The 26,803-nt window shown below is 45.1% G+C and overlaps 1 protein-coding gene across 5 annotated transcripts in view; it reads left to right on the top strand.

Annotated features, from left to right (window-relative positions):
* The window catches only part of LOC149337032 (uncharacterized), a 121,687-nt gene that overhangs the window by 40,479 nt on the left and 54,405 nt on the right, over positions 1–26,803 (top strand). For all 5 annotated transcript variants that reach the window (XM_089553238.1, XM_089553239.1, XM_089553237.1 and 2 more), the window contains exons 6-13: positions 12,657–12,695; positions 14,532–14,573; positions 15,942–16,004; positions 19,143–19,181; positions 20,002–20,071; positions 20,839–20,880; positions 22,250–22,312; positions 25,726–25,764. In XM_089553238.1, coding sequence (XP_089409364.1) covers positions 12,657–12,695; positions 14,532–14,573; positions 15,942–16,004; positions 19,143–19,181; positions 20,002–20,071; positions 20,839–20,880; positions 22,250–22,312; positions 25,726–25,764 — 397 coding nt within the window. The remainder of the gene's footprint in view (positions 1–12,656; positions 12,696–14,531; positions 14,574–15,941; positions 16,005–19,142; positions 19,182–20,001; positions 20,072–20,838; positions 20,881–22,249; positions 22,313–25,725; positions 25,765–26,803) is intronic.

Here is a 26,803-nt window from a genome sequence, read left to right as displayed (position 1 = left end):
AATGCAATAGTTTGTGGTAGATCATGCCGTGCTCAACGCAGTTATTAGCGAGCGTGAAATGAGAGCGCTGACAGAGAGCAGGCGTATTCTAGACGTTTTATCCGTGCTTCTACACAAGTGACTCCTAGTCTCTGTTGGATGCAACCGTACAAAAGGACTTGACGCTATATCTTCTAAAGCCGATAAGTAGAAATGCTTTTGCAAGTTCATGGCTGCTATGACATCTGAACTCAACTGCTCAATGAGTAGTCTGGGCTTTTGAAATTCGCCACCGCAGTAAGAGCAGACTGACAACAAATCATGTTAATAGTGCGAGTTACTGGTAATATACGACACGATTTCCAAAATGGTCTTGTATAAGTATGCAACTACTCTTAATTCAAGACAAGATTACAGTACACTTGTTTCTGATATCCAGTGGTACCAACACGCTTGAGGTTCTTTGCATGTCAGTCTCATTATAATAAACCTGCTTTCTTTAATTGAGCTGCTGTGCCCGGATCGACAAGCGCAGCGCCAACCGCTGACGGTACGTGCATGAATGACCATAGCTTCCGAAATCTCTACGTAAAATGCAGCACTTTGTGCTATATCATGCCGTGCTCAACGCAGTTATCAACGAGCTTGAAATGTGAGCGCTGGCAGACAGCAGGCTTGTTCCAGATGTTAAACCCGTTAGGGCCTAAGAAAAATCTAAGAGAGGAATTTTCTTCATATTTAGCACATAATGCTGTCTTATAGAGAAAAACAGATTACTTAAATTTCATTACAATTGCTTATTTCGTGCCGAAGTTACCCAGGTGTACTTTTTATAGTACACTGGGTCTTCCCCATAACACATGTGGCTACTGCGCTCCACTTCTACTTGGTGGCGTGAATTTTGTTAACGTGTCCGTGATTTTTATGCAGGGTGATACAACGCTTTTTGCAGGCGCTCAGGAATCATTTTTGGCTATACTGGCAGCCGCAGTTATTCTAATCTGCGCAGGAATCATTCTCCTTTTTAAAGAAGATTCATACACGGTTGAGGCAGAGTGTCTGCGAACCTCTGGTTGTTGCATGTCAAGGCGTTGGTAATGACAAGTAACATTCTTACCAAAGCAAAAATAGTCAGCAGCCTTGTCTCTAGCAATCTGGTTGGTTGATCAGGCATTCGCAATTGCAGAGTGGAGCTTTCATCTCAACAGTCACTTCAACTTTTTGTCCCTGATGCTGTTGTAGTTGCAATTGATGGCTTTATCCAAAAGGTCGACACCTGCCATACCGCTGTTGGTAAAGGAAAGAAGTTTAGGCTTACAAAAGTCCTGTTTTTCGTGCGCGCTAGGCTACCACTGCTTTACAAAACATGTAGGCTCAATGCTGCTATAGTTGCAGGCCATACTGACAACACTGTTGTCGATAGACTTCAAGAAAAGCATGTAACCTACACTACTAAAGCAGGAACCAATTTTTCCTGGCTGCTTCTATTCCGGTGCTTTCTTTAGGCCTAGTGGACACTTCCTAAACCCGTTTTGGTGAACGGTTATAGAAGCCCAAAATTCTTCCCAGCGGAGCGTTATCATTATATCCTGACTGGCAAAAAAAATGCCAAAAAAGATGAAGTGTTCGATAAGCATTCACATAACCTCAGGCAATGACGGGACAATGCATGCTTGCAAAAGCTTCTTTTCCGAACTCAACGTCTTTCCACAGTAGATGTGAAATGCTTAACAGTAACCGTCTGCTCTGCAGAACAGCCAGTTCTTATAACCAAACTTCGATTATAACCAATTCAAATCACACCATCACCATATTCAGCACAGCTAGCTACAAGTACTGCAGTCTCTGAGGCCTCGCTGAGGAAAAAAAATTTTTTTTCAATGAATTGCAAGGAACCATAAGATATATGACCTGGAATATATAGGCGTCGTTGTGCACACAGGAAGACCCAGGGTACTATGTAAAGTACAGCAGCATATAATTCATCTTAGCGCAAAAAAAAAACCAAGGGTATGGTACATTCAAAGCATCCATTATTTAATCTCATCTTTCTGCCACTGTATACTTAAAACTAGCGTAATATGTAGATAAAGATGGCCGTGAGAAAATTATAAGGCAGCAACTACCGGTGCAGCTCATGGGAAAGAAACATCATGAAGTTTCACCATGGAAAGACGACATACTGAGAAGAAGAAAAGCGCCTTCTTAGTTAAAGGTGCACTGAAGAGGAATCTGAACTTGTCTTTTTGCCGCGGGAACTCGATCTACACGTTCCGAGCTTTCTTAGAAACTGCGATTTACTGCCCTGTGTGGCCGATTTCCCCAATTAAATCAAATTAACGTCCGGCTCCCGCCTTTTTTTGAATTCTGCCTAGTACGGTGGGCGGAGTCTACCAACGCGTGGAGCGGTTTTCACCCAGTCCCGTGGCGGCCTGCCGCTCTGCCCTCGGCGGAGTAATACGTAGTAGTCCGTAGTAGCAAATAGTCCGCGCGTATTTTTAATTCTTCGGGCTTATTTTGCGGCTACATTATCTGCGATTGAAACTATTTATTCATGGAAACCTAAAAAACAAAATAAAGCGAAAGCAAAGCCTCCACGGGACTGGGTGAAAGGCGCTCCACGCGTTGGTGGACTCCGCCCACCGTACGGTGCAGAATTAAAAAAAAGGCGGGAGCCGGACGTTAATTCGTTTTAATTGGGGAAATCGGCCACACAAGGCAATAAGTCACTGTTTCTAAGAATGCTAGGAACGTGTGGATCGAGTTCCCGCGGCAAAAAGACATCTTCAGAATCCTCTTCAGTGCACCTTTAAGGGCCGTCGGCCGATGCCCTGGTGACAAAAGCATGACCCGCTTTCTTTGATTCAGCTGCAACGTCCGGATCTGCGGGCACATCACAGAACGCTGCGGGTTCTTGCATGAACGATTATAGCTAGCGAAATCTACGTAAAATGCAGTAGTTTGTGACAGATCATGCCGTCCTAAATGCAATTATTAACGAGCCTGAAATGTGAGCGCTGTCCGCGAGCAGGCGTTTTCTAGACGTTTTATCTGTGGTTCTATACAAGTGACTCCTAATCTCTGTAGGATGTGAGCGTACAATGGGACTTGATGCTGTAGCTTCTAAAGCCAATAAGTAGAGATGCTTTTACAAGTTCATGGCTACTATGGCATCTGAACTCAACTGCTCAATCAATAGTCTAAGCTTTTGAAATTCGCCACCGCAGTAATAGCAGACTGACAACAAATCATGTTAATAGTGCGAGTTGCTGGTAATATACGACACGTGTGTTCCAAAACGGTCTTGTATAAGTATGCAAGTACTCATGATTCACGACTAGTTTACAGGTCACTTGTCGCTAATATCCAGTGGTACCAACACGCTTGGGGTTCTTTGCACGTCAGTCTCATTATATAAACTGTTTTATTTGTTTCAGCGGCAGTGTCTGCAGCAAACAGCACAGCGCAAACCTGACGGTACGTGCATGAACGACCATAGCTTCCGAAATCTCTTCGTAAAATGCAATAGTTTGTGCTATACCATGTCGTTCTCAGTGCATTTATCAATGTGCCTGAAATGTGAGCGCTGGCAGAGAGCAGGCGTATTCTAGATATTTGATCTGTGCACCCACAGAAGTGACAGCTAATCTATATTTGATGTGACTCTACAGTAGCACTTGATGCTGTAGCTTCTAAAGCCGATAAGTAGAAATGCTTTTACAAATTCATGGGTACTATTACATCTTTACTCAACTGGTCACAAATCTGGGCTTTTTAAATTCACCCCTACCATAAGATCTGACTGAGGGCAGTCGTATGCTTCAGTGTTGAAGTAGTGCCCGTGAGTAGGATTTCTCGAGTATGCGTTCAGTGTTGAAGTAGTGCCCGTGAGTAGGATTTTTCGAGCATGCACAGCAAGAAAGCAGGTAGTATTTGAAAAACCAAAATGCATTTGCTTATAACATCTTATACAAGAACGTCCCATCACTCCTGTGAAGCATAACTGGAGTTTTCTTTTTTAAGTATGTCTTCATAAGTTCCCCATCAATGACTCCATCAGTGACTCTTCAGTTGTGCTTTGCAGCTCTTGCATAAAAATTCAGGGGGCACTTTGACTGTCTAAAGTGCGTAAAGGCGAAAGTGTTTTCCGCACCACTTTCGCTGCTTCTGTGGCACTGGTGGCGTCACAATCGAGCCCTAATTACTAAGTGATGACAAATCACTAATTAATGCTTAATTGCTGATTAATGCCTGAACACTAATTCACTGCTAATTAATGACGCTTAAGATTCGCCTTTACGAGTTGAACGCGACAGCGTGTTGTAGCGCTGCCAGGGAGTCCACGGAACGCCACCATCCTTTCGGCGCTATGCCTTGCCCTTTGAACGCAACGCTTTTTGAGGAAAGGAAATGGCGCCGTAATTTTGTGTCATCTCGGTGGACACCTGGATCGCACCGTAGAGGAAGGGAAGAAGTGGGATTGAAAGAAGCCAAAGAGGGCCCCTAATGAAGAAAATGAAAATTGTATTTGAGGAAAGGAAATTATGCAGTAACTGTCTCGCATATCTCGATGGACAGCCGTCAAAATTCAGGGGGGCACTTTTTTTTACCTAAAGTGTGGTCACTGATGTGTGGTTAAGATGTTAAAGGGGCCAAGAAACACAATCTTAGTTAACTGTTTTGCCTGTTGCTTGCATACAGTGAGTTATAATGGTGCTATTAGCGTCGGTAACACCGCGTATATTCCGTTTTTTAATATTTTGATGTCCCCCCCAAAACAACTTCATGGCTCTGATGGTGTCGCCACACAGTGGCGGGTTTTTAGCAGCGGATATGACATCACCTGGCGCGAGCTTGATGACTGGACAAACAGTAAATATACTGCAAATTGTGTGAATAAATAGAGAAACATTTTGTCACCTGTCTGCGTTTTATATTTATCAACAAAGACAATTTGTTTGTCTTAGATAAAAGCCCTGCAAGGCAAGTAAAATAAAAATACAACACCAGGGGCGCTCTGGCATGGAAACAACGCTGCCAGTCTCACAGAGAGCAGGCAACCATGGAGTACAAACTTCCGCGACGTTTCTGGCTGGCTGTTTTGATTGGTTGCGCCACGTGCCGTCATTGGGAGAGCGAAATAGGAGTGGGAAGCCCCGCCAAAATCGAGTTGAGGGCAGCATTTTGTTTGCTTGTATTTTGAAATTTCTTCACTGAATAACTCCCGTTCCTGTGCATCGATTCCTGTAATTCTTTTTAAGTCAGCATCTGTGTGACATAAAGAACCCACCTGAAGTATAGCCGGTATTCACCCAGGCAGTTTTTCGCAGCCCCTTTAAGCTTCGCCTCTAAGAGTGGAACGCGACAACGTCTTGCAACGCTGCCAGGGAGTCCATAGAACGCCATCGCCCATTCGGTTCTACGCCTCGCTCGTCGGTAAATTGGTTTTTGAGGAAAGGAAATGTATCTGTCTCTCATACCTCGGTGGACACCTAAACCTCGCCAGGAGGAAAGGGAGGGGGATGGGAGTGGGCGAAGACACCGTATTCACTAGACGCGCCTTTGTTCATTCCAAACCATCGAGCTAGCATGGCGGAGTGGATAGCGTGCTCGTCTCGCACGCCGAAGACCGGGGTTCAATTCCCGAGCTCGACGAATTTCCTACTCGGTTTTATTTATTTATATGGCCTGGCTAGAAAAGTTACTTAGGCTAATTGGGTAATTAAGCAATTAACTAAGCCAAGTCCCACTTGGAGCATCACTATACGATCCTTTCAATTGGTTGCATGGTTACTAGCCAAAGCACAATTGGCCCCGTTTGAAATTCGCGCACTATGACGTCACGACCGTTTCGACCAACTGAAAAGCGTGACATTTCTGTCGACAACTGCTGCTTACAACGATGAGACATTAAAGGCTTTCGCCTTAAAATTTCAACGAGATTCAGACATACGTTTCTCAGGCCGCGCAATACTTCGGTAAATTAGAGCCTTGCTCCGTCGATAATGAAAGCTCATGCACCCGTGCATGATCGTTCATGCAGCGTCTAGTCTCTCCTACGTACGTTTTCTCACAGGTTAGTTATACCTGTTAGTCTCCGGCAACTCATTTCACAGAGGGTGTTGCGAGCTTTTTCTCATCACTTCTGTTGTTCTCGTGTTAAACAGGGCATAGTTTCGCTACTTCGAACGGCGTTGGAGGCGCCGTAGGAACTTTTCACTTGCCCGCTACCTACCGCAGTTTGTGTGACACCTGTAGTGAATCTGGCATAACCACCGGCATTACTTGAGTTTAAGCCCTTTGTCGCACTTTGCAGTAGTGTTTCAATCACTGCCTCCACAATCGCACAAGAGAAGCCGACATAGATGACACTGCATAGAGATCTATTATCTTATTATTCAGTGCACTTGAAAATCGTTGAAAACGCAATTGGCACTCTGAGCCTAGGCGCTGCTCTCTTAAACATTCGTCCACAAGATTGCAGGAAAGCTTTGTTTTCCACATATGCTGGCTTGTCCCTTCCAGCTTGACCTCTGCGAACAGATGGCTGAAACTGCAGCATGTGAGAAGTCAGAGCGACAAAGGGATGAAGCCAAAGTAAAACTGGTGGCGGTGGCCTATGTGCATAAATTATAAAGAGCAGTGGTAAGCGCTGCGCTAAAGGCTGTCTAGCTCTTTCAGATTGTGATCGAATTTTTTTGCTTAACTTTTTTCCAGTGCTGCCTTGTGTCGCGCCCTCATCTGCCAGCATTTCCGCAGCGAGTGCGCTCCCGAAACTGGTAGGCATTATATACCACCGTATACGGTTAATAAAGCTGTAAAGTTATCAGAATACGAGGGGGTACCCAAAAGAAACCGGACTAAATTTTTTGGTCGGCAAAGCTTCTGTGGTACCGCGTTTTGCCACTAGGAGCGCATAGAACGAACATTCCAGAGTTAGTAAGCCGAGTGCCATCGTTGAAGTAGGTCAGACTAGTTTAGGCAGAGTTTTAGAGGGACGACTGTTTTGTGCGAATGTCGTTTTTGCAATGGCTGATTTTCGTGAACAGCGTGCGCCGGTGAAATTCTAATTTTTGCTCGGAAAAAGTTGAATGGAAACACTTGAAATATTAAGAAAGACGTACAAGGACGTTGCTATGGGGACAACTCAAGTGTTCCTGAATCGAATCCTGAATCAAAGCAACAATCATGGCAATAGAAAACTTCAAATTCACCTTGCCTCAAGAAAGCTCGTCAGGTGAAACCAAACCTCAAAACAATGCTGATTTGTTTTTTCGGCGTGAGAGGAGTCGTCCATTGAGAATTTCTTCCGCAGGGTCAGACAGTTAGCCAGGCTTTCTACTTGGATGTTTTGAAAAGATTGGTCAATAGTGTGCGGTGGAAGCGGCCAGATTTGTGGCGGTCGGGTGACTGGTTTTTCCATCATGGCAATGCCCTTGCTCACACAGCCCTGTCTCTACGACAGTTTTGGACCAAAAATGGCATGACCCCTATTCCTCAACCCTTATACTCTCCCGACCTTGCCCCGTGCTACTTTCTTTGTTTCCTAGAATGAAAAAATAGGTGAATGGAAGGCGTTTCGCTGATGTTGCAAGGTGAAGAAAAAAACGACGGAGGCACTGTCAAGCATCACAAAAGTTGAATTTAAACAATGTTTTGAAAAATGGAATAAAAAATTTGACAAGGCTATCATTGCAAGTGGCGAATACTTTGAAGGAGATTGAAGGTCTGTGCTTAAAATATGAACAAATAAGTTCAAACAAAAATAAGTCCGGTTTCTTTTGGGTACTCCCTCGTATACATATCCTTCACCTACTTACAAAGTTGCACACCGGCTAAAACAAACGGCATTAGCATCGCGCAGCGCGAGTATATTTACCTGTTCTTCTCAATCCATATCCGTTAGATGTCCTGCATAGGTTCTGAAGAAGACACGCTGCCTGAAACTGTTGTACATATAACCAGCATATGTTGCCTAGTTTCCTAACTGTAAGAATATCGGTTAATTACTGGGGGACATGACAGTGGCTTCATCAGCTTACATTGATATAACAACGTTAAACGCCTCCCGCCACGGAAAAGACTGCGTCGACGTCAGCGTAGTTGACTGAGCGCCAAATGTACAAAAAACTCCTGACAATCAACTTAGGTGGGAGAGAGAGGAGGTAGATGAGCCACCTAGGTCACGTGACCTTATGACGCCATCACAACCTGCTTACACGATTGTGTGCAAGCCACCTATGGTGACCGGGGGCAGTTAAATTACTGACTGGGAAGGAGCAACCTGGGTCTCACAAGCCCCACTGATGGCTGTGCTTGAAGCAGGCACTTGCCTGGGTTGGTGCGCATGGTTTAACCGCTTTGCCACTGCGCCAGGATAGGTATGAGGACTTGGCACCCTGCTGAAAAAAGTTCTATGATGCAATAACCTCATAGATCATTCATCATAGAATATCATACAGTCTGTATGATATATCATACAATTTGTATGATATTCTATGACACGTCTATGATGACTGTATGATTTTACAGAAATGTATGACATTTGTATGATAATTTTCTATGATTTATATGATAAGTCTATGATATATCTATTATAAACTGTATGAGTTTATTGCATCATACAACTTTTTTCAGCAGGGCAACCTGTGACAAAAGAGACCGGTTTATGGTTTATGGGGTTTTAGCATCCCAAATCAAACCAGGCTATGGCAGATTTTGTGTGAAGGGCTCAGGAAATTTTGACCACCTGGGGTTCTTCAACATACACCGATATCGCAGAATACGCGAACACCAATATCGCATATACGGAGATTACCCTAATAAAGGTATTGCTTCATACTGTAAACTATCTCCAGCTTTTCACCAAACGTAGCCAGCTGTCGTTGCTTCAGGGTGACCATTTCCACATACTTCACATAATGTCAGCAGTTCCACTATGATGCCATTCAAGAAGGTAATCGCTTCACTATGATGCCATTCAAGAAGGTAATCAATCTTCCTAATAGCATGAAGAGAATACAAAAACTGGGGTGTAAAACTAAAGCAAGCAGTATAAATTGCACAACTGGGTGCTTTATGTTACGAAGCAGCATATGAGCTGAGAGACACGCCGTATAGAGGGCTCTGGTTTCATACCATAGGCTTTGACACCACGAAAAGAACAACCCGTGATGTGTGCTGACATCTTGCAGTGCGCAGATGTTTGTTTCGCACCTGGCAGTTTCGGCGGTTCAAACTACTTATTTTTCTAGTTACAACCCTCCTGAAGAGCTTATGCGCCAGACGCTAATTAGCTGATGCTTAGCAATTTTCGATAAGCCCAACCATCAGGACACGGCAAGCAAGGAAGCTGCAGTTCACATTTGGTTGTTTGGTTTGGTTTGGTTTATGGGGTTTAACGTCCCAAAGCGACTAAGGCTATGAGAGACGCCGTAGTGGAGGGCTCCGGAAATTTCGACCACCTGGGGTTATGAGTTGATGGAAGTGGTAAGGGAGAACATCTACTTATGTTAGGTAGTAGCCGCTGATCCGGTCCATGAGAGGGAAAGAGCTAGAAGAATAAGAATGGCGTGGAGCGCATATGGCACGTTCTCTCAGATAAGAATGGCATTTTACTAATATCCCTCAAGAGAAAAGTATACAATACTTGTATTTTGCCAGTACTTGCCTACTGAGCATAAACATGTAGGCTAACGAAAAGGGTTGAGCTTAAGTTGAGCACAACGCAGTGTGCTGCGGAACGAAGAATGTTAGGTGTAACGATTAGATACAGGAAGCGGACAGAGTGAGTAAGTGAGTAAATGGAGGTTATTGATGTCCTAGTCGAAATAGAGAAAAGAAATGGGCTTGAGCTCGGCATGTATTGCGAACACAAAATAACCGCTGGTCCTTAAGGGCAACGGAATGGATTCCAAGAGAAGGGCGCCAAGAAGTTGGGTGGATGGTTGAGATTAAGCAGTTTGCAGGGATATGGTGGCCGTAGCTGGCAAAACACGGGTTCAACTGGAAATACATGGGAGAGGCCTTTGGGCTGCAGTGAGCGCGTCAGGCTGATGACGATGATGGCGATAATGATATGATCATGCAGCCAATTTCAAGTAAATACGCTAACTATCGAATTACAATAGACACTAATTTGGATGGTGCAGTGTCAAGCGGGATGAATCAATTGCATTGGTAGACCGCTCACTGAATTAGGTTTGGTTCATTGGGGTTTAACGTCGCAATGGAACTCAGGCATGAGGGACACTCTAGTGAAGGGCTCCAGAAATTTTGACCACCATAGGCTCCTTGCCGTGCACTGACATCGCACAGTACAGGGGCCTCTAGACTTTCGCCTCCATCGAAATTCGGCACTTCCGGCCGAAACCGAACCAGCTTCTTCCGGGTCAGCAGCCGGGAGCTCCGGCGGGCTCACCACTCAATCAGTTCTAGGAGAAAACTTCGAAAGCAATAACCCGTTTTGAAAAAATAATAGCTGTTCAATCTACCACCACAAAATTCATCCTCTTTTTAGAGCCGCCATGAATATTTCAGTTTACTAGAATAGAATAAACCACTAATGACACTCCCAAGGAGCATACAAACATTCACTGGGCAATCCTGACGGCTCCTATCAAGCGCAAAACCTTTTAAGGCAGAAGCCTTTAATGTCTCATCGTTGTAAGCAGCAGTTGTCGACAGAAAATGTCACGCTTTTCAATTGGTGGAAACGGTCCTGACGTCACAGTGCGCGAATTTCAAACGGGGCCAATTGTACTTTGGCTAGTAACCATGCAACCAATTGAATGGATCGTATAGTGATGCTCCAGGTAAGTGGGGCTGAGCTTAGTTAAGTGCTTAATTACCCAATTAGCCTAATTAGCTTTACTAGTCAGGCCATATAAATAAATAAAACCGATTAAGAAATTGGTCGAGCTCAGGATTCGAACAACGGTCTTCGACGTGAGAGACGAGCATGCTATCCACTCGGCCATGCCAGCTCGATGGTTTGGAATGAACAAAGGCACGTCTGTGAATACGGTGTCTTCACTCACTCTCATCCTTCTCCATTCCCTTCCGGCGAGGTTTAGGTGTCCACCGACAAATGAGAGACAGATACATTTCCTTTCCTCAAAAACCAATTTACCGACGAGCGAGGCGTAGAACCGAATGGGCGATGGCGTTCTATGGACTCCTTGGCAGCGTTGCAAGACGCTGTCGCGTTCCACTCTTAGCGGCTAAGCTTAACATCTTAACCACACATCAGTGACCACACTTTAGGTCAAAAAAGTGCCCCCCTGAATTTTGTGAGACAGTTACTGCGTAATTTCCTTTCCTCAAATACAATTTTCATTTTCTTCATTACGGCTCCTCTTTATCTATCTTCTTTCACTCCCACTTCCTCCCTTCCTCTACGATGCGGTTCAGGTGTCCACCGAGATGACAGAATTACTGCGCCATTTCCTTTCCTCAAAAAGCGTTGCGTTCAAAGGGCAAGGCATCGCGCCGAACGGGTGGTGGCGTTCCGTGGACTCCCTGGTAGCGCTACAACGCGCTGTCGCGTTCCACTCCTAAAGGCGAAGCTTAAGCGTCATTAATTAGCGGTTAATTAGTATTCAGGCATTAATCAGTAATTAACCATTAATTAGTGATTTGTCATCCCTTCGTAATTAGTACTCAATTATATGTGACGCCACCAGTGCCACAAACAGCGAAGGTGGTGCGGGAAACGCTTCCGCCTCTCCCCACTTTAGACAGTCAAAGTGTCCCCATAATTTTTTTTTATTGAGCTGCGTATGGCGATTGTTTAAGCTCTCTAGGATTGCTTGTCAAGTTGGGTGAATATTAGGAAGCCTATTGTATGGTCAGGAAGCTAACTCTGCCATTTGATACCATGAAATATTGCTCAGCTCACAAGCATGTGATCAGTGAATTAGAAAATATTCAGCCTATAGAGCGGCGCCTCTCACAGCCCATGTTTCTCTTTATAATGTAAACGCGTATGATATGCTTGTTCCTTACGATATGGGACACCTATGTTATGCAGAGAAAAGTCAGTTTCTCAGTTCCATGTATTGCAATACCTAGGCCTTTTTCGCATATAGGGAATTGTGAGATGAGCTAATTAGGTAGGGATATTCTAGAGCACATATCCGAACCTGGCAGGTATACTACGTACAAAGGAGAGTCTGAGTGCCGGTGGACGTTACCGTTTCTGTTAGTGCCACGCCACCTCGGTCGAAGTGAGACTCCTTTCAACCTGCTGGTGGATACACCGCGCATAATCGGCCGGTATGCAATGAAGCCAATGATAGCAACGAGTCGTAATGCATGCCCGTGGAAAGCAAGAGTTCAGTGTCGTGTGGCTACAGGTTTGTGCACCAGGAGCAGCAAAAGTGCATCCCGGTTTGTGTAAACAATATCTACAGCTTTGCACTGTCTGTGCCCAGAGTAGTTTCGTACCTACTTCTGAAGCCACATCCCAAGCATTTGCTGATCTCCGCTAAGAAAATCTGGAGTCTGGTCCCGCCCGCTGCCACACCGTGTTTCTCTCCCACACGTGGCAATGTAGACACTTCTGTTTATTGCTAGTTCTTATTTTTGCTTTATAATGACCGCAACTTTATCTTGAATTGTCAGTGTTAAAGCGGCTTTAAAACGAAGCCTTATGCAAATACCTTCCTTCCTTGCAGCAAAGGCGCCAACCGCTCAGCGAACAACATCACAAGCTGGTACGTAAAAGCTATTGCCCAGCCTGCTAAATGCACTGCGATGGAGCTAAAACACCCTTGATTACTGCTACACAGAGGACTGAAGAAAATTTGCTCAGACGCAGACGGGAGGGCATGTGCGCTGTCAGTCATGGTGTATAATTTTACTCTGCTTGCGTTGACGGTCATTGTTGTGAAAAGTAATTTTTATGACCTGTGTCTTGTTTTTCGCGCTACGTTTTTCGAAGATGCAATTGCTCCGACTAGCCCAGTTTAGCTTACTTGTGTAATTTTTATGAACCTGTTTCAGGAGGTCTTCAAAGTTGTAGTCCTTTAGCTTTGAACTTCAATGAGTTTTTGAAATATATGCGCTGCGATGGGAAGCCATTCGATTGATCTGTTATTTTTCCTACGTGCTAACAATGGCCGTTCGCGAAAGTGTTTAATTAGCAGCAAAAGCAGTAAGAGCCGGGCTACTTGGCAGAGAACACATGTAGCCCCCAGCTGTGGTCTAAAAACAAAGCGACGCAGCGAATAATTATTCAATGTGCGACAAATGCAAGAAACTTTCCGACCAGAGTCCAACAAGCATACGCACCTTGTTCGGAGGTGTGCGGTTTTCTTCGCCCAAACGATGGTCACCAGTGTTTGATACCCGCAGAACACGCAACATAGTATACTGCACTTTTTATGCTCTTTCACTTCTGAGGCCTTAAAGAGAAATCCTAAATGCAAAATAGTAGTACTGCATTGTGAAGCAGAGGTTCGAGTAATTCGATCTTCTGAGCATATCAAGCTTTCTTCGCTATGGCCTGCGCTTATCATTCCATCGTTAAATTATTACACGTTTTATCGAAAATATGATTGTATTTTAATGTTCACAGAAGGGACTCGAACGAATTCGGTGAGCTATAACCTTTTTCAGGTGCGTGCGGTCATCTTTCGACAGCAGCGCCGTCTTGCGTATGGCCGATTTCTCCGCAATGTCTGGGGGCGGCCGCTGCAATACAGGCAGCGAGTATTCGCTGCGCATTTCAGCCTTGTCCGAGTGTTGATTTTTGCATGGTTTTGACCTGCAAAGTTTTGCACTGTATGCACTGAGCAACTGTGAACAAAATGGCCTATGCTTCGCCGAGCGGCGACGCGGATGTTTCCCTGCAAGTTGTGCCGAAAATCGACATTGGAGATACGCTTCTACGCAAGTGTCGGAATTCATTTAACGGCTTTCTGGTATCAATGATCGAGACATTTATTAATGCGAGCACGAAACTTGTTCAGCGCTTCCATGTAGTAGTTATAATTATAAAATAAAACCGCTCCGTTCCGAGCTAACAGCAGTGTTGCTGTCAAGCGCTCAAGCGGTCTGCTCTGAGTTGCGCTGGTGACACGAAAAGGTTTCAACTGCGTTCGACCGCGTCTTTCACACTTCTCCCCCTGCACTGCTCTAAAAAAACTGTACTTTCTGTGCATAGAGAATGCACCGCTGGAGCGCATAAGCGCCCACAATTCGGTGCGCACAGAATGCGGTGGGGAATTTGAAGTTCCCCACCGCAGTAAGAGCAGACTGACATCATGTTAATAGTGCGAGTTGCTGGTAATATATGACACGTGACTTCCAAAATTGTCTTGTATAAGTCTGCAACTACTCTTGATTCGCGACTAGTTTATAGGTCACTTATTTATTTACAATTTACAATGCCCCTAAGGGCCCTCGCGCGAGGGTATTACATGGGGGGGGGGGCAAGACAAGCATAAAAATATGGCACAGGCATAGCGTAGCTAATATCCAGTGGTACCGACACACGTGGGGTTCTTTGCATGTCAGTCTCATTACATAACCTGCTTTCTTTGTTTCAGTGGCAGTGTCTGCACCGAACAGCGCTGCGCCAACAGCTGGCGGTACGTGCATGAACGACCATAGCTTCCGAAATCTCTACGTAAAATGCAGTATTTTCTGCTATATCATGTCGTGCTCAGTGCATTTATCAAAGGGCCTGAAATGGGAGCGCTGCCAGAGAGCAGGCGTATTCTAGATATTTAATCCGTGCACCTACAGAAGTGACAGCTAATCCATATTTGATGTGACTCCACAGTAGCTCTTGGTGCTGTAGCTTCTAAAGCCGATAAGTGCAAATGCTCTTACAAATTCATGGGTACTAAGGCATCTTTTCTCAACTGCTCACAAATCTGAGCATTTTAATATCACCCCTACCATAACAGCTGACTGAGCGTAGTCGTATGCTCCAGTGTGGAAGTGGTGCCCGTGAGTAGGATTTTACGAGCATGCACAGCAAGAAAGCAGGTAGTATTTTCAGGCAAAAATGCAGTAACTTAAAACATCCTATCCAGGAACGTCCCCTCACTCCTGTGAAGCACAACTGGAGTTTTCTTTTTTTTAAGCATGCCTTAAGTACCCCAGCAATGAATACAACAGCGTCTCTCCAGCTATGTTTTGCAGCTCTTGCATAAAATTTCAACAAGATGCAGACATACGTTTTTAAGGACGCGCAATACTTTGCAAAATTAGAGCCTTGCTCCGTCGATAATGAAAGCTCACGCTCCCGTGCATAATCGTTCACGCAGCGTCTAGTCTCACCTGCGTACATTGTATCGCAGGTTAGTTGTGCCCGATAGACTCAGGCAGCTCATTTCACAGAGGGTGTTGTGAGCTTTTTCTCATCACTTTTTTTCTATTGTTCTCGTCTTAAACGAGGACACAGCTTCGCCACTTCGAACGGCTTTAGAGACACCTTAGGAACGTTCCACTTGCCCGCCCCCTATTTTAGTTTATGTGACACCCATAGGGAATCTGCATAACCACCGGTTTTACTTCAGTTAAAGCCCTTTGTCGCCCTTTGCAATGGTGTTTCAATCACTGCCTCCACAACCGAACAAGAGGAGCCCGCATAGATGAGACTGCACAGATATCTATTGCCTTATTAGTATTCAGGGCACTTGAAAATTGCTGAAGGCGCAATTGGAGCTCTGAGCCTTGACTCCGGCCACCTGAACATTTCTCCACAACATTACAGGAACGCTTTATTGTCCACGTTGCTGGCTTGTGCTTTCCAGCTTGTCCACTGCGGACAGATGGCTGAAACTGTTGTATGACAGATGTCAGAGCGACAAAGGGGTGGAACCAAAGTAAAACTGGTGGCGATGACCTATGTGCATAAATTATAAACAGCAGTGGTAAGCGCTGTGTTAAAGACCGTCTAGCGCTTTCAGATTGTTGTAATCGAATTTTTTTGCTTAACTTTTTTCCAGGGCTGCCTTCTGTCGCGCCATCATCTACCAGCATTTCCGCAGCGAGTGCGTTCCCCGAAACTGGTACGCATTATATACCACCGCATACGGTTAATAAAGCTGTAAAATTATCAGCATATAAATACCTTTCACCTACTTACAAAGTTGCACACCGGTTAAAACATATGGCATTGGCATCGCGAAGCGCGAGTATTTTTACCGGTTCTTCAAAATCCATATCCGTTAGATGTCCTGCATAGGTTCTGAAGAAGACACGCTGCCTGAAACTGTTGTACATATAACCAGCATATGTTGCCAAGTTTCCTAACTGTAAGGATATCAGTTAATTACTGGGGGACATGATAGTGGCTTCAACAGCTTACATTGATATAACAGCGTTAAAGGCCACCCGTTGCAGAAAAGACTGTGTCGACGTCAGCGTAGTTGAATGTGAACGCCAAATGTACAAAAATCTCCTCATAAGCAACGTAGGTGGGATAGATAGGAGGTAGATGAGCCGCCTAGGTCACGTGACCTTATGCGCTATCGCATCCAGCTTACAGGACTGTGTGCAAGCCACCTATGGTGACCGGTGGCAGTTAAATTACTGACTGGGAAGCAGCAACCTGAGTTTCACAAGCCCCATTGATGGCTCTGCTTGAAGCACTAACTTGCCGGGGTAGGTGCGCATGGTTTAACTGATTTCCCAGTGCGCCAGGAAATAATTCACATAATGTCAGCAGCTTAACTATGATGACATTCAAGAAGGTAATCTTGCTAATAGCGCACACAAAATACAAAAAATTGAGGTTTAAACTGCACAGATGGGTGGTTTATGTTATGAAGCAGCATACGAGCTGTGAGAGATGCCGTATACAGGACTCTGGGATCATACCATAGGCTTTGACTCCACTAAAGAACAACCTGTAATGTGTGCTGACATCTTGCAGTGTGTGGATGTTTCTTTCGCCTCTGGCAGTTGCAGCGGGTCTAGCTACGTATTTTTCTAGTCATAACCCTCCCGAAAAGATTAAGCGTTCGAAACTAATTAGCTGGCGCTTAGCAGTTTTCGATAAGCCCAACCATCAGAATACGGCAAGCAAGAAAACTGCAGTTCACAATTGGTAGTGAGTTACTGGTAGTGGTTAGAGTGAACATCTGCGTAGTCGGGTAGTAGCCCCTGATCCGGTTCATGAGAGGCAAAGAACTAGAAGGGTAAGAATTGGGTGGAGCGCCTATAGCAGGTTCTCTGAGATACCAATGGCATTTTACTACTATCCATCAAGAGAAAAGTATACAACACCTGAATTTTGCCAGTACTTGCCTAGTGGGCATAAACGTGTAGGCTAACGAAAAGGGTTCAGCTTAAGTTGAGCACAACGCAGTGAACTACGGAACGAAAAATGTTAGGTTTGACGATTAGAGACAGGAAGTGGGTAGAGTGAGTAAGAAAAAAAACACCGGATGTTGATGTTCTAGTCGAAATCAATAGAAAGGAATGGGCTTGAGCTGGGCATATAATGCGAAGACAGGACAACCGCTGGTCCGTAAGGGCAGCAGAATGGATTCCAAGAGAAGGGCGCCAAAAAGTTGGGCGGGTGGTTGAGATTAAGCAGGTTGCAGGGATATGGTGGCCGCAGATAGCAAAGGACGGGTTTGAGAGCAGATACATGGGAGAGGCCTTTGGCTGCAGTGTGCACAGTCAGGCTGATGACGATGATGACGGTAATGATATGAACATGCAGCTAATTTTAAGTAGGTGCGCTAACTATCCAATTACAATAGTACTAATTTAAAAGGTACATTGTAGAGCCGAATGAAACAATTGCGTTGGTAGAAGGCTAACTGAATTAGGTTTGGTTAAATTGGGGTTTAAGGTCGCAATGGCACTCAGGCTATGAGGGACACTCTAGTGAAGGGCTCCAGAAATTTCGACCCCCTGGGGCTCCTTCACGTGCACTGACATCGCACAGTACAGGGGCCTCTAGAATTTCGCCTCCATCGAAATTCGGCCGCTGCAGCCGGGACTGAACCAGCTTGCTTAGAGTTAGCAGCCGAGCGCTGTACCCACTGAGCTACTCTGGCGGGCTCAGCACTGAATTAGCACAATGAGAAAACTTTGAAGGCAATAACCCTCTTTGAAAAAGTAATAGCTCTTCAATCTACCACGGCATAATTCACCATCTTTTTAGAGCCGCCTTGAAAGCTTCAGTTTACTGGAATAGAATAAACCACAAATGGCACTTCCGAGGGGCATATCAAACTTCTCTGGGCAATCCCGACGGCTCCTATCAAGCGCAAAATCTTTTTTTTTAGCTGCGCATGGCAATTCTTTAAGCTCTCTAGCATTTCTTGTCAAGTTCGATTAACATTAGCAAGCCTATTGTATGGTTAGGAAGCTAAGTCTGCCATTTGATACCATGAAATAGTGTTCAGCTCGCAAGCATGTGATCACTGAATTAGAAAATAATCAGATCCCAAAAAAGCCGCGCCTCTCACAGACCATGGTTCTCTTTATGACGTAAAAGCGCTTATGCTTGTGCCTTACGATATCGGACACCTATGGTAAGCAGAGAAAAGGCAGTTTCTCAGTTCCGTATATTGTAATAACTAGCCCTCTTTCACAAATATGGAATTGTGAGATGAGGTAATCTGGTTAGGATATTCTAGAGCACATATTCGAACCTGGCAGGTATACGACGTACTAAGGAGAGTCTGAGCACCGCAGGACGTTCACGTTTCTGTTAATGCCACGCCGCATCGGTCGAAATGAGACTGATTTCAACCTGCTGGTGGATACACCCTGCTTAATAACCCTGTATGCAATGGAACCAATGAGAGCAACTTGTCGTAATGCATGCCGGTGGAAGGCAAGAGTTCAGTGTTGCATGGCTGAGGGTTTGTGCACCAGGAGCAGCAAAAATGCATCCCGGTTTGTGTCATAATATCTAAAGCCTTGCTCTGTCTGTGCCCAGAGTAGGTTCGTACCTAATTTTGAAGCCACGTCTCAAGCTTTTGCTGATCTCCGCTAAGAAAATCTGGAGTCTGGTCCCACCCGCTGCCACACCGCCTTTCTCCCCCACACCTGTGGCAATGTTAGACACTACCGTTTATTGCTAGTTCTTATTTTTTGCTTAATAACGATCGAAAATGTATCTTGAATTGTCAATGTTAAAAGGGGTTTAAAATAAAGCCTTATGCAAATACCCTTCTTCCTTGCAGCAAAGGCGCCAACCGCTCAGCGAACAACGTCACAAGCTGGTACGTAAAAGCTATTGCCCTGGATGGTAAATGCATTGCGATGAAGCTAAAATCGACTTCCTTACTGCTACACAAAGGACTAAAGAGCAATATTTGCTCACACTCAGGCGGGATTGCATGCGCGCTGTCAGCCATGGTGTTTAATTTTACTGTGCTCGCGTTGAAGGTCATTGTTATGAAAAGTAATTTTACGAACCTGTTTCAGGCGATCTTAAAAGTTATAGTCCTTTAGCTTTTTAGTTCAATTAGGTTTTCGAAATCTACACGCTGCCAACAGAAGCCATTCGGTTGATCTGTCATGTTTTCTATGTGCTAACCATGGCCGTTCGCGAACGTGTTTAATTAGCAGCAAAAGCAGTAGCAGCCGGGTTAATTGGCAGAGAACGCATGTAGCCCCTGCTGTGGTCTAAGAACAAAGGGACGCAGTCAATAATTATTCAGTGTGCGAGAAATGCAAGAAACTTTCCGACCAGAGTCCAACAAGCATACGCACCTTGTTTGGAGGTGTGCGGTTTTCTTCGCCCAAACTATGGTCGCCAGTGTTTGATACCCGCAGTCCATGCAATATAGTATACTGCATTTTTTATGCTCTTTCAATACTGAGGCCTTAAAGATAAACCCTAAATGCAAAATAGTAGTACTGCATTGTGAAGCAGGGGTTCGAGTAATTCGTTCTTCTGAGCATATCATGCTTTCTTCGCTATGGCCTGCGCTTATCATTCCATCGCTAAATAATTAAACGTTTTATCGAAAATATGATTGTATTTTAATGATCACAAACGAGACTCGAGCGAAGTCGGTGAGCTATAACTTTTTTCAGGTGCGTGCGGCCATCTTTCGACAGCAGCGCCGTCTTGCGTCTGGCCGATTTCTCCGCCATACTGGCTTGGGTGGGTGCCGCTACAATACAGGCAGCGAGTATTGCCGCGCTGTTCAGCCTAGTCCGAGTGTTGATTTTTGCATGGTTTTGACCAGTAATGTGTTGCACTGTGTGCACTGAGCAACTGTGAACAAAATGGCCTATGCTTCGGCGAGCGGCGACGCGGATGCTTCCCTGCTAGTTGTGCCGAAAATCGACATTGGAGATCCGCTTCTACGCAAGTGTGCGCAATTCATTTAACGGCTTTCTGGTATCAATAATCGAGACATTTATTAATGCGAGCACGAAACTTGCTGAGCGCTTCTATGTAGTAGTTATAACCGCTCCGTTTCGAGCTAACAGCAGTGTTGCTGTCAAGCGCTCAAGCTGTCTGCTCTGCGTTGCGCTGGTGACACGAACAAGTTTAAACTTCGTTCGACCGCGTCTTTCACAATTCGCCCTCTGCACAGTCCTAAAAAACAGTACTTTCCGTACACGGAGAAGGCACCGCGAGAGCGCATAAGCGCATAGAATTCGGTGCGCACAGAATGCGGTGGGGAATTTGAAATTCCCCCCCCCCCCGCGCAGTAAGAGCAGACTGACGACAAATCATGTTAATAGTGCGAGTTGCTGGTAATATATGACACGTGACTTCCAAAATTGTCTTGTATAAGTATGCAACTACTCTTGATTCGCGACTAGTTTATAGGTCACTTGTAGCTAATATCCAGTGGTACGGACACACTTGGGGTTCTTTCCATGTCAGTCTCATTATATAACCTGCTCTCTTTGTTTCAGTGGCAGTATCTGCAGCGACCAGCGCAGCGCCAACAGCTGGCGGTACGTGCATGAACGAGCATAGCTTCCGAGATCTCTACGTAAAATGCAGTAGTTTCTGCTATATCATGTCGTGCTCAGTGCATTTATCAATGGGCCTGAAATGTGAGCGCTGCCAGAGAGCAGGCGTATTCTAGATATTTAATCCGTGCACCTACAGAAGTGACAGCTAATCTATATTTGATGTGACTCCACAGTAGCACTTGATGCTGTAGCTTCAAAAGCTGATAAGTACAAATGCTCTTACAAATTCATGGGTACTAAGGCATCTTGACTCAACTGCTGACAAATCTGAGCTTTTTAATATCACCCCTACCATAAGAGCTGACTGAGGGTAGTCTTATGCTTTGGTGTGGGAGTGGTGCCCATGAGTAGGATTTCACGAGCCTGCGCAGCAAGAAAGCAGGTAGCGTTTGCAGACAAAAATGCAGTTACTTATAACGTCTTATCCAAGAACGTCCCCTCACTCCTGTGAAGCACAACTGGAATTTTCTTTTTTTTTGAGCATGTCTTCATAAGTTCCCCAGCAATGACTCATCAGTGATTCTTCAGTTGTGCTTTGCAGCTCTTGCATAAAATTTCAACCAGATTCCGACATTGGCGATACGTTTTGCAGGCCGCACAATACTTAGGAAAATTAGAACCTTGCTCCGTCGAAAACAATAGCTCACACTCCCATACATGATCGTTCACGCAGCGTTTAATCTTTCCTGCGTACGCTGTCTCGCAGGTTAGCTGTACCTGATAGACTCCGGCAGCTGATTTCACAGAGGGTGTTGCGAGCTTTTTCTCATCGCTTCTGTTGTTCTAGTGTTAAGCGGGGCATAGTTTCGCTACTTCGAACGGCGTTCGAGAAGCCATAGGAACTTTCCGCTTGCCCGCCACCTATTTGAGTTTATGTGACACCTGTAGGGAATCTGCATAACCACCGGCTTTACTTTAGTTTAAGCCCTTTGTCGCGCTTTGCAATAGTGTTTCAATCACTGCCTCCGCAATCGCACAAGAGAAGCCGACATAGATGAGACTGCACAGACATCTATTACCTTATTATTCAATGCATTTGAAAATCGTTAAAGGCGCAATTGGCACTGTGAGCCTAGACTCTGCTTTCCTGAACATTTGTCACAAGATTACAGGAAAGCTTTATTGTCCACGTATGCTGGCTTGTCCGTTCCAGCTTGTCCTCTGCGAACAGGTCGCTGAAAGTGCAGCATGAGATAAATCAGAGCGACAAAGGGATGGAACCAAAGTAAAACCGGTGGCGATGGCCTATCTGCATAAATTATAAATAGCAGTGGTAAGCGCTGCGCTAAAGAATGTCTAGCGCTTTCAGATTGTTCTGATCGAATTTTTTCGCTTAACCTTTTTCCAGTGCTGCCTTCTGTCGCGCCATCATCTGCGGGCATTCCTGCTGCGAGTGCGCTCCCCGAAACTGGTACGCATTATATACCCCCATATACGGTTAATAAAGCTGTAAAGTTATCAGAATATACTTATCTTTCACCTACTTACAAAGTTGCACAGCGGTTAAAACATACGGCATTGACATTGTGCAGCGCGAGTATATTTATCTGTTCTTCTAAATCCATATCAGTTAGACGTCCTGCATAGGTTCTGAAAATACACGCTGCCTGAAACTGTTGTACATATAATCAGCATATTTTGCCAACTTTCCTAACTTTAATGACATCAGTTAATTACAGCGGGACATGACAGTGGCTTCAACAGCTTGCATTGATATGACAACGTTAAAGGCCTCAGGCCACAGAAAAGACTGCGTCGACGTCAGCGCTGTTGAAAATGAGCGCCAAATGTACAAAAAATCTCCTGATAAGCAACTTAGGAGAGGAGGGAGATATAGGAGATACATGAGCCACCTAGGTCACGTGACCTTATGACGCCATTGCATCCAGCTTACAGGATTGCGTGCAAGCCACCTATGGTGACCGGTGGCAGTTAAATTACTGACAGGGAAGGAGCAACCTGGGTCTCGCAAGCCCCATTGACGGTTGTGCTTGAAGCAGGCACTTGCCGGGGTAGGTGCGCCTGGTTTAACTGCTTTCCCACGGCGCCAGGATAGGTATCACGACTAGCAACCTGTGACAGAAGAGACCTGTTTCTTTGTTTATGAGGGTTTAGTGTCCCAAAGCGACCCAGGCTATGGCAGACGTCGTAGTGAAGGGCTCAGGAAATTTTGACCATCTGGGGTTCTTCAACGTACACTCAGATCGCAGAGTACATGAACACCAATTCCGCACTTATGGGGATTACCCTAATAAAGGTATTGCGTCATACTGTTAAGGCAGAAAGTATCCTCTCCACCTTTGCACCAAAGGTAGCCAGCTGTCGTTTCTTCACTGTGCACTGTGACCAGTTTCGCATACTCCACATAATGTCAGCAGCTTCACTGTGATGTCATTCAAGAAGGTAATCTTGTTAATAGCGCACACAAAATAAAAAAAAATTGAGGTTTAAATTGCACAACTGGGTGGTTTATGTTACGAAGCAGCGTATGAGCTGTGAGAGATGCCGTATAGAGGGCTCTGGGGTTATACCATAGGCTTTGACTCCACTAAGGAACAACCTGTGATGTGTGCTGACATCTTGCAGTGCGCGGATGTTAGTTTCGCCTCTGGCAGTTGCAGCGGGTCTAGCTACGTATTTTGCTAGTCATAACCCTCCCGAAAAGATTAAGCGTTCGAAACTAATTAGCTGGCGCTTAGCAGTTTTCGATAAGCCCAACCATCAGAATACGGCAAGCAAGAAAACTGCAGTTCACAATTGGTAGTGAGTTACTGGTAGTGGTTAGAGAGAAAATCTTCGCAGTCAGGTAGTAGCCGCTGATCCGGTTCATGAGTGGCAAAGAACTAGAAGGGTAAGAATGGGGTGGAGCGCATATAGCAGGTTCTCTGAGATACCAATGGCATTTTACTAATATCCCTCAAGAGAAAAGCGTACAACACTTGTATTTTGCCAGTACTTGCCTACTGGGCATAAATGTGTAGGCTAACAAAAAGGGTTCAGCTTAAGTTGAGCACAGCGCAGTGAGCTACGGAACGATAAATGTTAGGTGCAACGATTAGAGACAGGAAGCGGGCATTGTGATTAAGATAACAAACGGAGGTTATTGATGTCCTAGTCGAAATAAAGGGAAAGAAATGGCCTTGAGCTGGGCATGTAATGCGAAGGCAACATAACCGCTTGCCATTAAGGGCAACAGAATGGATTCCAAGAAAGGGCGGCAAGAAGTTGGGCAGGTGGTTGAGATTAAGCAGTTTGCAGGGATATGGTGGCCGCAGCTGTGAAAGGACAGGCTTAACTGGAAATATATCGCAGAGACCTTTGGGCTGCAGTGAGCGCAGTCAGGCTGATGACGATGACGGTGATAATGATATGATCATACAGCCAATTTTAAGTAAATCCGCTAACTATCGAATTACAATAGACACTTCATTTGGTTGGTGCAGTGTCAAGCGGGATGAACCAGTTGCATTGGTAGACGGCTACCTGAATTAGGTTTGATTTATTGGTGTTTAACCTCGCAATGGAACTCAAGCTATGAGGGACACTCTATTGAAGGGCTCCAGAAATTTTGACCACCTGGGGCTCCTTGGCGTGCACTGACATCGCACAGTACAGCGGCCTCTAGAATTTCGCCTCGATCGAAATTCGGCCGTTGAGGCCGAGATCGAACACACGTCTTCCGCGTCAACAGCCGGGCGCCCGGGTGGGCTCAGCAGTTAATTAGCACAATGAGAAAACTGTGAAGGCAAATAACCCTCTTTGAAAAAATAATAGCTCTTCAACCTATCATTACGTAATTCATCATCTTTTTATAGCCGTTTTGAAAGTTTCAGTTTACTAGAACAGAACAAACCACTTGCCACTCCCGAGGAGTATATAAAACTTCACTGGGCAATCCTGACGGCTCAAATGAAGCGCAAATTTTTTTGATTGAGCTGCGTATGGCAATTTTTTATGCTCTCCAGCATTGCTTGTCAAGTTGGATGAACATTAGGAAGCCTATTGTATGGTCAGGAAGCTAACTCTGCCATTTCATACCATAAAATATTGCTTAGCTCACGAGCATGTGATAAGTGAATTAGAAAATAGTCAGATCCCTACAGAGCGGCGCTTCTCACAGCCCATGTTTCTGTTCATGATATAAACGCGTGTAATATGCTTGTGCCTTATGATAGGGGACAGCAGAGAAAAGTCAGTTTCTCAGTTCAGTATATTCTAATACCCAGCCCTCTTTCACAAATTGGGAATTGTGAGATGAGCTATTTTGGTAAGGATATTCTAGAGCACATATCCGAACCTGGCAGGTATCCTACGTACAAAGGAGAGTCTGAGTGCCGGTGGACGTTCCCGTTTCTGTTAGTGCCACGCCGCATCGGTCGAAGTGAGGCTCCTTTAAACCTGCTGGTAGGTACACGTTGCATAATCAGCCTGTATGCAATGGAGCCAATGATAGCAACCTCTCGTAATGCATGCCCGTGGAAAGCGAGAGTTCACTGTCGTGTGGCTACAGGTTTGTACACCAGGAGCACCAAAAATGCATGCCGGTTTGTGTACACAATATCTACAGCCTTGCTCTCTGTGCCCAGAGTAGTTTCGTACCTACTTCTGAAGCAACATCCCGAGCATTTGCTGATCTCCGCTAAGAAAATCTGGAGTCTGATCCCTCCCGCTGCCACACCGCTTTTCTCTTCCGCGACTTTGGTATTGCTAGACATACTGCTAGTTTTTATTTTCGCCTAATGAATATCTAAAATGTGTCTTGAATTGTCAGTGTTAAATTGAGTTTAAAACGAAGTCTTATGCAAATAACTTCTTTCCTTGCAGCAAAGACGCCAGCGTATCTGCCCACAGCATCTCCGGCTGGTACGTAAAAGCTATTGCCCTGCCTGGTAAAGGCACTACAATGGAGCTAAAATCCACTTCCTTAACGCTACACAGAGGACTGAAGAGCTATATTTGCTCAGACTCAGGCGGGAGTGCATGTGCGCTATCATCCATGGTGTTTAATTTTACTGTGCTCACGTTGACGGTCATTGTTGTGAAAAGTAATTTTACGAACCTGTTTCAGGAGGCATTCAAAGTTAGTCCTTTTGCTTTGAACTTCAATGAGCTTTTCGAAATATACACGCTGCCAATGGAAGCCATTCGATTGATCTGTGATGTTTCCTACGTGCTAACAATGGCCGTTCGCGAAGGTGTTTAATTAGTAGCAAAAGCAGTAGGAGCCGGGCTACTTGGCAGAGAACACACGTAGCCCCCAGCTGTGTTCTAAAAACAAATCGACGCAGTCAGTAATTATTCAGTGTGCGAGAAATGCAAGAAACTTTCCGGCCAGAGTCCAAGAAGCATTCGCACCTTCTTTGGAGGTGTGCGGTTTTCTTCGCCCAAACGATGGTCACCAGTGTTTGATACCCGCAGTCCACGCAATATAGTATACTGCACTTTTTATGCTCTTTCACTACTGAGGCCTTAAAGAGAAACCCTAAATGCAAAATAGTATTACTGCAGTGTGAAGCAGGGGTTCGAGTAATTCGTTCTTCTGAGCATATCAATCTTTCTTCGCTATGGCCTGCGCTTATCATTCCATCGCTAAATTATTAAGCGTTTTATCGAAAATATGATTGTATTTTAATCTTCACAAAAGGGACTCGAGCGAAGTCGGTGAGCTATAACCTTTTCCAGGTGCGTGCGGCTATCTTTCGACAGCAGCGCCGTCTTGCGTATTGCCGATTTCTCCGCAGTGTTGGCTTGGGTGGAGCCGCTGCAACACGGGCAGCGAGTACTCGCCGCGCTGTTCATCCTTGTCCGAGTGTTGATTTTTGCATGGTTTTGACCTGCAAGTGTTGCACTGTATGCACTGAGCAATTGTGAACAAAATGGCCTATGCTTCGGCGAGCAGCGA

Source organism: Amblyomma mixtum, chromosome 7, assembly GCF_055824585.1.
Source record: "Amblyomma mixtum isolate Tamu chromosome 7, ASM5582458v1, whole genome shotgun sequence".
In the NCBI taxonomy this organism is placed as follows: Eukaryota; Metazoa; Arthropoda; class Arachnida; order Ixodida; family Ixodidae; genus Amblyomma; species Amblyomma mixtum.
Note: the sequence above shows the minus strand (reverse complement) of the source record. Positions and strands in the feature narration are given on the sequence as shown.